Below are 10,854 nucleotides of genomic sequence, written 5' to 3' on the forward strand. Positions count from 1 at the left end.
ACTAAGGATGGTGGTAAAAAAGAAATTTAGGGAGCTGTTGCTTCTACATATTACAAAGGATTTTGTTATTCAGCTGGGCAACTGATTGCAGTATCAGTGATTTTTCCATTCCCTGTCCTCCTATATGAATAGGTGGATTTTGTCTTCACATGTGGTTGGCAGTCAGTACATGTAGCATTGTCACAGCTGCTGCTGGGTGATTTTCGCCTTCCACTGTTGTAGTTGTTATTAAACAGTATATCCCTGATCATGGTTTAATGTCCTCTTTCCATGCTGGCATGGGTTGGACAGTTTGACTGATGACTGGCAAGCCAGTAGGCTACACCAGGTTCCAATCTAATCTGGCAAAGTTTCTATAGCTGGATGCCCTTCCTAACACCAACCACTCCAAGAGAGTAGTGGGTGCATTTTATGTGCCACCAGATTGGCAAATCAAAACATCAAACCTTACTGCTAACTCATGCATAGTTTGAAATGCATCCACTTCCACTACAGTTTCCAGTTCATCATTATCTACCTTGGTCTCAGGTCTACCATGGGGCTGACCTTCAAGAGTAAAGTCACCAAACTGGAACTTCTCAAACCATTGACATGCAGCAAGCTCATTCGCCACATCTTCACCAAACACCTCATTGATGTTTTGAGCTGTTTGGGATGCATTGGTTACACGATGGGACTCATATTCAAAAACAACATAAATTTTTTATTTATCCATGGGTTCACAAAAATTGATTTACAAAGGGAAAACGTATAATATAAACAGACTCAATGACTTGCATTTCAAAAAATGATGATGTAACTCTTCAATGTTGTAAAACAAAGAATTGTTACGATGAAACATTAGAGTTAACAACTGTCAAACTTGGTACATAAGAAAATTGGACATTTCATTTTTAATGACAGACTCTACCAACTGCCAGGGTTGCAAGCTAGAGGTAGTAGGTAGCTTGCGGTATCTAGGCAACCAGGTTAATAGTGGAGGTGGATGTTCTGAGAGCATAGCTGTGAGAATAAGATTAGGTTGAGCAAAGTTCAGTGAGTACTACCCCTGCTGGCAACAAAAGGCCTCTCTCTCAGAGTGAAAGGCAGACTGTTTGATACCTATGTGTGAACAGCAATGCTGCATGGTAGTGAAACATGGGCTGGCTTTATGCCAAAATCTGAAATCATTATTAAGAAGATGGAAAAATGGCAGAATCATCAGTGCACTGGACAAAATGTTTAGTGATGTTTTCTTCTGGTTCTTTACATTCTCAGCTCAAATCCTGCCAAGATAAACTTTGCCATTTAGCCTTCAGGAGGTTATTGTAATCATCATTTAATGTTTGCCTTCCATACTGGCATAGTTGGGATGGCTTGACAGGGGCCAGCCAGGCAGAAGCCTGCACCAGAGTTCTGTGACTGCTTTGGCAGGATTTTTACAGCTGGATACTCTTCCTAACACCAACTATCCAGCAGAGTGGACTTAGCTTTCTATGTGGCACAAGCATTGGCGAGGTGACACAAGTACAGGCGAGGTTGGCACAAGCACAAGCAAGGTGGCACAATCACAGGTAAGGTTGGCACAAGCACAGGCAAGGTAGCACAATCACAGGCAAGGTGGAACAAGCACAGGTGAGATGGCACAAGCACAGGTGAGGTGGCACAAGCACAGGTGAGATGGCACAAGCACAGGCGAGGTGGTACAAGCATAGGCGAGGTGTCACAAGCACGGGCAAAGTGGTACAAGCACAATTGAGGTGGCACAAGCACAGACGAGGTGACACAAACACAGGCAAGGTGGTACATGCACAAGTGGGGTTGGCACAAGCACAAGTGAGGTGGCACAAGCACGGGTGAGGTAGCACAATCACAGGCAAGGTAGCACAAGCACAAGTGAGATGGCACAAGCACAGGCGAGGTGGCACAAGCACAGGTGAGGTGGCACAAGCACAGGCAAAATAAAGTACCAGTTGCACACTAGATTAGCTTCACAGACTCATAATTGTTGACTGATTTCATGTAGAAGTGTTTAATATAAAATATCATTTTTGTCTTCCCTCAAAAATTAATAAATAATGGATGATGCATACAACAAGGTTTACAAGGAGCTGAAACAGATATTTGTCAAATGGATGTTGTGAAAGCAGTAAACAGTAAGACTGTAATGAGATCTTGGTTAGTTTAATCCAAAGAGCAAAGGCTGGATATAGTGTTTTTATTTGTACATACTTTTCTAAATAACAAATATGTAATTTGTAACAATTGTGTTTTCTGATTGGCTGTTTATACTTACAACTTTAAACAGCACGAAGACATGGAACATAAGATGATACGTTGTGCTGGATAACAAGAGAATCAAATAAAAACACTATGGATCAACAGCTGCAAGAACAGATACAAAAAAATAAACATGCAGTATCATTTTGAAGAAGTAAAATGATTTACTGCCATCATGAAGACATTTGGCATTTAGTGAAACACTTAGTATTTAGAGGTTATTTAGGAGAAGTGGGGGGTCTCCGAAAATAATGGAAACTTCCTAGGGACATTGAACTTATTGCAGAGTTTGACCCATTTTACATGGACATCTTGAGAATTGTAAAAATAAAGAAAGGAAAGGTTATTTATCTATCCAAAACTGTGTTATGAAGAATTGATGGAAATCAAGTGCCAGGTGGAACTGAAAATGAAATCAACCAAGTACACCTGACTTGACATATGCTGACCAGATGGAAATTGTGATTTGATGCTGCTATAATGGAAAACCCTAGAGATTCTTAACATTTTCACTGATAGAAAACTATTTGTCCATAATCTTGTTCAACAAAATATATAATCACAAAATGGACATAAGCTTTTATTTGATATTAGTCATACAATTATAGGAAAGTGGGTTATACATCATTAGGTGTACACCCAATTTCCTATATTAAATTAGAATGAACGGAACGCTGAACTCCAAACTATCAACTCAACAATATTTATTCATGGTGGAATATATACAGCTTTATTCTTGGTTGTTGAGACGTCTTCTGTGTGTAAGAACATGGTTGTTGGGACGTTGGTATGTTGATGTGAGCTGTCTAGCGTGAGTTCGAAAGATGGAGAGAGACAGCTAGACACGTCCTTGCTCAATGCCGGCCAGGCGAGAAAAGAGACAGAATAAAGCGGGAAAGCTTGGATGTTGAATTCCACGCATGCGTGAGACTACGCATGCGCACAGCGTTACTACACAATCATGGTTTCAACATGAAAAGCTCAGAGAACTCTTAAAAAACATTAAAAGACATGTAGACCATGTACCATGTGCAGACTATTCAAGTAATCCTATAGAAAAAAAGGCAATGTCCATTGTACATGAAGTTTTTGAATATTTTGACATTTTGCAAGAACTGCATGTTTTTTTTTTTTGTTTTTTTTTTTTCCTGAAAATCCCCAACATGCTTAAAATAGCATTTTCTGGAGGATTTCAAACACAGGATAATCTAACTTTATTTTGAAGAGCCTAAGTGTAAGCAGATGGTAAGCACATTAAGAAGCAGTAAACAATTAAATCACCGGTATTTTACAAAGTCTCAAATATATTTTTGAAAACTGGAAAGAAAAGCCTGAATGAGATACAAAGAATTCATACTGCAAATTGATAAAGTTGGACTTGGAAAATGCTCTTGTAACAGTAGCTTAGGAAGAAGTGTTGGAGAATTTCATCAAAACCAGAAACTCCAAATCTCTGGTTTTTTATGTATCTGAAAGCCATCTTTTATAATGTTTACTTTTGTTTATAAAAGAGAAAAGTTAGACAAGACTGCACTCTGGGAATCACAAATAACAATGTTTGAATGAAGACGGCACCTCAAGTTATTCTCAGTGCTACAAAGAAATTATCAGATAGAACAAGACAGAGCTTCTTTGAGATGAGATAAATTTAAGATAGAAATTCTAAATCAAATCTATAACTGTTTGGTACTTCGCTTATATAAGATTGGCTTGTATGAGCGGATTGCAAAACAAATTCAAGTTCCTCTCAGAATTGGTAACCAATACTGAAACTGATGAGGATGATATTAAACTTATTATTACAAAGATAATAGTGACCACAAATTAGTAAACAAATGTTATCAGTTCAGAGACTATTAGCAACTTGGGAAACCTCAGAACCCAAAAGGAAATTTGTCATCCAAAATGCAATACATAGGAATTCAACTTATTTTTGAGCAACACTTCATTGAAATGTTCTGCAATATTACTACTACACTTGAGCTGTACTTGACAATGTCTAACGAGAGTTGTTAATCAGAAAGGAATTTCTCAAAGTGAGCCTTTATAAGGAACAAATTTTGGTTTACCATAGCTGAAAAGTGTATAAATTCTTCATCCATAAAATAGAGTAAAGACTCCTTTGGTCATGAATAACCATGGGATTACACCTAGAAAGTTACCCTTTGAAGCAAGGTTCTCTGTAGAAGACCAGCAATCGCCCATGCATACCAGCCTCCCCTTTCCAAGCTACTAATGTTGTCCAAGGTAAGGGCAAAGGCCAATACAACATGGCACCAATGATGTCGCAACTCATTTCTACAGCTGAGTGAACTGGAGCAATGTGAAATAAAGTGTCTTGCTCAAGAACACAATACATGGCCCAGTCTGGGAATTGAACTCACAACTTCACGACTGTAAGCCTGATGCTCTAACCACTGAGCCATGTGACTTCACAATCAATAAAATATTTCTTAGAAAAACATTGCAATGAAGCACTCGTACTACAAAGAGTACATGTATTGTTTTATACCTTTATCTGTTTCAGTTATTTGACCGTAGCCATGCTGGAGCACTGCTTTTAGTTGAACAAATCAACCCCAGGACTTATTCTTTGTAAGCCTAGTACTCGTTCTGTCGGTCTCTTTTACTGAACCACTAAGTTACAGGGATGTAAATACATCACCAATGGTTGTCAAGCAATGGTTGGGGGACAAACACAGACATACACACACACACACACATATATATACAACAGGCTTCTTTCAGTTTCCATCTACCAAATCCACTCACAAGGATTTGATCAGCCCAAGGCTATAGTAGGAGACACTTGCCCAAGGTGCCATGCAGTGTGACTGAACCTGGAACCATGTGGCTGGTAAGCAAGTGACTTACCACACAGCCACTCCTGCACCTTATGTAACAAAAATAAAAAATAAATAATAAAGAAAAAGGATTTTGTAAAATGCACTTCATGTAGTACTCTTAGCGGTTCAGCAAAAGAGACCGATAGAACGAGTACTAGGCTTACAAAGAATAAGTCCTGGGGTTGATTTGTTCAACTAAAAGCAGTGCTCCAGCATGGCTACGGTCAAATAACTGAAACAAATAAAGGTATAAAACAATACATGTACTCTTTGTAGTACGAGTGCTTCATTGCAATGTTTTTCTAAGAAATATTTTAATGATTGTGAAGTCACATGGCTCAGTGATTAGAGCATCAGGCTTACAATCGTACCTATAGGTGTATGCAAAGATTATATTTGCAGTGGTCCTGCTGTTACAGCAACCATTCTACAATGCTTGACGTATGTATATAAACCATCCCTAGTATTCATCCACTTATAACTATGAAATTATAAGGTACAGGGAATTTTTATTTATACTGGTGACTTTGACATGTGAGGTAACCCATTACAGCAAGTTTAATGAAACTGAGATATAGCAGTTGAATTGTTAAAAAGGACTGTGATCTACCATGGAAAAAAATTATTGAGATCAGTCAGACCTAGTTGTCAGTAGGAAGAGGTACACTGCATGGCTCCATTTTCAAGAACCTCACTCCATCACTTTGTTCTCTACCTTTAAGACCTCCAACAAGTTCCAAAGGGGCTTACTTGAAAGGGCAGTATGACCTTTCAAAATTTGTTGGATGTTGCCCTATTATCACAGGTTGTGAAGGGCCCTTCAACTAACAGTTTAAGTTTCAGGCCCCACAAAATATAGGCCCACCACTGTAAATAAATATATGAATTCGAGCGAGGTGGTTGCCATTCAAGCGAGGTCGTTGCCAGTGCCGCTGGACTGGCCCCTGTGCAGGTGGCACGTAAAAAACACCATTTTGAGCGTGGCTGTTGCCAGTACCGTGTGACTGGCCTTGTGCCGGTAGCACGTAAAAGCACCCACTACACTCTCGGAGTGGTTGGCGTTAGGAAGGGCATCCAGCTGTAGAAACTTTGCCAGATCAGATTGGAGCCTGGTGCAGCCATCTGGTTCACCAGTCCTCAGTCAAATCATCCAACCCATGCTAGCATGGAAGGCGGACGTTAAACTATGATGATGATGATGATGAGTTTGTGAGAGTACATGTGTGTGTGTGTGTGTGTGTGTGTGTGTGTAATTACAGAAATTTTTCCTTTCACATCTATACAGAATTTCCAAATGATTTTCTTTCTTTTTCTTTTTTTTTTTTTGATATTTCCTAATAAACAGGTTTTCCAACTTTAAATTGTAATAATGCTGAGTTACTCCCCAACAAGAATTTTTAATCACTCGTATCTATATCAGAATTTTTTTTCAGTCCACTTTTTATATTATCACTCTGTGTTTATCAAATAGATAAGGTTTATCATTTTTTTGATATAGGAATAAAACATGACACAATTACACTGGTGCGCACACACACACACACACACACACACACATTCTCATATATGAATAACCTATGCAGATGCACACACTTCAAAACTTCATTGGCATTAAACTTTGAATAATGCAATCAAAGTTTGCTCTTTTTTGAGGCTTATATTCCCAACACGTCTTCATTAGCTCATAATGTTTTTCAGAACACTTTTCTGGTTTAGGAAGACGCTGCCCAGTCTGCCATGCATGTATGTAGTTTTCTTTGGCAAATTTTACATTAGGTAGTATAGGCCGTTTTCCAGAGGTGAAACATTCCCACATCAGTACACCATAACTCCAAACATCAGCTTGAGTTGTGATTTCATTGTTAATAACTTCAGGAGCAGACCTTCAGAAAAATAAAGTGAGAGAAAAAGAAGTTTTAGTTTCCAGAATTGATTCCCAGTCTCTTTCTCCAAAATGGAAAAAGGCTGAGTGAGGGAAAAACAAAAGAGTAAAAAATAAAGATTTGTAATGTTATTATTGAGACCTGAGTTGCCTCTAAGCATAATTTCAGGCGTAATATCTCTAATAATTTATTACCCTATAATTGGGTTATGATTTGAGGTAAAATTTGGCTGCTATTCCTTGTAAATTAGAACAAAAACAGAGAGCTTCCTTAGTTAGGCTAAGATCTGAGGGATAATTTAGCTACTATGTTGTGCAGTTCAAGTAACCATAAAGAATTTACTTTATTGGCTTATTAGTTGCACAGAATTATCAGTAGAACTAATAAAGCAAGCAGAGAACAGTTCAAATAACTTTCATTTTCAAACTTTTCAAACGCCACCTGTCTAACCACCTTTTCAAACTCCACCTGTTTTAATACACCTTTTCAAACTCCACCTGTCTAACACCCGTGGACATGTTTACAAAGTCAGAAAACAGCACAGCTCCCATGACTTTCAGAAACATTTTTTCATGCTAAAAGTTGCTGAAGTATGGAACAAACTGCCAGCATCAGTTGTTAGTTGTTGGAGCTCTGCATCCTTCAAAACTTCCATGCTTTCTGAGATTCGCCAACACTACACCTGATTTTCTTCCCTCCATACACACGCAAGCATGTATCTGACTCATACACTGTTCACTTTCCAGACATTTGTACAATACTGCATATGCTTTATATGCACTTTCGACAAGTTGTAGTGCACCTGAGCACTGTATACAATAATTTCAATATTATTATTATTATTATTATTATTATTTCTAGCAATCATCACCCTGGTATGGGTTGGGTGGTTCAACAGGAGCTAGCAAACCAAAGGACCGTGCAAAGCTCCAATGTCTGCTTTGGTATTGTTTCTACAGTTGGATACCAGCCACTTTACAGATTGTATTGGATGCTTCTTACATGGCACCAACACCAATGAAGTCACCAAGTAACTTGCAAGACAAGATCCCTCAAAATAAGAGGGGAATAGTGCTCAGAAAGGTGGATTTATGCCAAATGACGAGAGGTCAAAGTATGATAGACAGGAGTTGGTGTTTTGATGTAGGGTAGATATATGGTTACCCCAGATAGAAAGTGAGATAAGATGGTGACGAAGATGTGTTAGAGCATACTCTCTTCTTCATCATCATCATTTATGGTCTGTTTTCCAAGCTAGTATAGCTTAGACAGTTTAATAGAATCCAACAAGTCATAGAATTTTGTCAAGCTCCTATGTCAGCTTTGGCATGGTTTATATGGCTGGATGGCCCTCCTAAATAACAACCACTTTACAAGGTGTACTGGGTACTTTTTATATGGCACCAGCACTAGTGCAGTTGCCAAGTAATTTGCAAGACAGGAAAGAATAAAAAAAAGAGAATATGGGACAAAAGGAAAAAGCCCTCTTAAGTTGTAATGGAGTATCTGAGAGGGTGGAGAGGTGATGTTTTTTTTATGCCAGGGAAAGCAGAGATGTCTTGCTATAGAGAAAATACAGAACTACTCTGCATTTATATATATAGGTGGGAGCATCTGGTAAAAAGTTAAGATAGTGGAAGCATGTTACAAAAAGGAACAAATAGAAACAAAACAATAAGAAACACTTCATACCAGCATAGTGGGAGACTCCGTTCAGATTTTACTTTATATACATCTGAATCCATTTGTTTGGCCAAACCAAAATCAGTAATCTTCACATGTGTGTCAACAGTAAGTAAAATATTACGAGCTGCTAAATCCAGATGAGTAATATGTTTTGATTGAAGATAACGCATTCCCTGGAATAATAATAATAATAATAATAATAACAATAATAATAATAACAATAATAATAATAATAATAATAATAATAATAATAATTAATAAATGCCTGGATGCAGTACCAGGCAGTGGCTCTCATGGCTTCTTGTCTTAATTGATTGGAAGTGTTATCATGTACATTGTTTTGTCTTGGTATAAAAGATGGGATACAGCAAATATTCTGCTCAGTACCACAGATTTGCTTGTCAGTTGTTTGACCTTAACCAGTTGAGCATGTCTCTTGGTGGCAGACGATATGTGCATCTCTGATCATGAGCAGACGTAGTGGGGGAGCATCATAGCCATGTGTTGAGAGGAATTCTTTGGGGTTTGAATAAATCACCTTTGGAAACATGGGTGTTTTGCTCAACATCCTTAAACAAACTTTATTCAGGGTCATTTTGAGTGAGATGGGCTACTCGACCTGAACATAAAGGAAACTGGAATAGAGTGCCCAGTAGATCTGTTACAAAAGGTTTGTCTCCTTGGCATGGCCAGAATAATCAAGGAAGTATTAGATAGTTGAAAAGAAGAGATAGCATGGTAGAATAGGCTGCAGGCAGCAAGCCTGCTACATATGCAAGACTCCAGGAGTTCCAACAAAACCAGAGAAAAAAAGAAATAATAATAATAGTCCTTTCTACTATAGGCACAAGGCCTGAAATTTTTGGGGAGGGGACTAGTTGATTACATCAGTCCCAATGTTTCACTGGTACTTAATTTATCAACCCTGAAAGGATGAATGGCAAAGTCAACCTCTGCAGCATAAGATAATAGAGATAAACATGCTAGCCATACTAATCATAAATTACAGGTTCAACATAATAAACTGGAAGATCAGTGAACTGAGAAGCTTAGATAGAAAAACAAGAAAAGTGTTAACAGCAAACCGAAGTCACCACCCCAAAGCAGAAGCAGACAGCATATATCTACCCCACTCAGGATGCCATAGCCTGACACAAATAGAGAACTACTATAAAATAATGACAGTTGGACTAGAAAGATACTTAGAGACAAAAAGTGGAAGACTGCTACATGTAATAAAGTAACACAAGAAAAAGAGAATGCTTTTCTCTATACATAAGAAGGGGACAAAATACAAAATAGAAACAAACTACATTGATATGCTAATCTCAGATGACAACATGACAGAAATAGTCAAAAAGACAAAAATCAAACATGAAAACAGAACTACAAAACATACTAAAGAAGAAACGGAGAGAAAAATCACTTCATGGCCAATACCCTGCAAGGCTTGACAGAGAAGTGAATAATGACTCAAAAGCTCTGGACTAAAAGCTGAAATGGAAGGACTGATTTTTTTCTGCACAAGACCAATGCCTGACTAAAAAACAATTACAAAAGCAAAATAATGAAACAGGCCCAAACACCATGATACTATCAATTTAATAATACAACCCAGACAAAACTATCCACAAACATAAGACACACTTTATACAGCAAATATCCAATACAATAAACCACCACCATGCATGGCATTAGGAATGGCAGCCAGCCATAGAAAACCTTGCCAAATCAGACTAGAGACTGGTGCAGCCTTCCAGCTTACTAGCCCCAGTCAAAACCGTCCAACTCATGCCAGCATGGACAATGTACATTAAATGATGATGATGATGATGATATATATACATGCATTTATATGCATATTGAAACTGTGTAGTTGGGAGTGAAACTTCTTAATCATACAACCATACTCTTTACTCTTTTACTTGTTTCAGTCATTTGACTGTGGCCATGCTGGAGCACCACCTTTAGTCAAGCAAATCGACCCCAGGACTTATTCTTTGTATGCCTAGTACTTATTTTATCGGTCTCTTTTGCCGAACTGCTAAGTTACAGGGACGTAAACACACCCCCATCGGTTGTCAAGCGATGTTGGGAGGACAAACACAGACACACACATACATACATATATATATATATATACACATACATATATATATATATATATATATATATATATA

The 10,854-nt window shown here is 38.0% G+C and overlaps 1 protein-coding gene across 1 annotated transcript in view; it reads right to left on the reverse strand.

Annotated features, from left to right (window-relative positions):
* Positions 1–2,946: 2,946 nt before the first annotated feature.
* LOC128247284 (megakaryocyte-associated tyrosine-protein kinase-like) overlaps positions 2,947–10,854 on the reverse strand; it is a 14,821-nt gene continuing 6,913 nt past the window's right edge. The window contains exons 2-3 of the mRNA XM_052966159.1: positions 8,681–8,847; positions 2,947–6,988 (exon numbers count right to left, since the gene is read on the reverse strand). Coding sequence (XP_052822119.1) covers positions 6,700–6,988; positions 8,681–8,847 — 456 coding nt within the window. The 3' untranslated portion in view covers positions 2,947–6,699. The remainder of the gene's footprint in view (positions 6,989–8,680; positions 8,848–10,854) is intronic.

The sequence above is a fragment of the Octopus bimaculoides genome, chromosome 3 (genome assembly GCF_001194135.2).
Source record: "Octopus bimaculoides isolate UCB-OBI-ISO-001 chromosome 3, ASM119413v2, whole genome shotgun sequence".
Classification (NCBI taxonomy): Eukaryota; Metazoa; Mollusca; class Cephalopoda; order Octopoda; family Octopodidae; genus Octopus; species Octopus bimaculoides.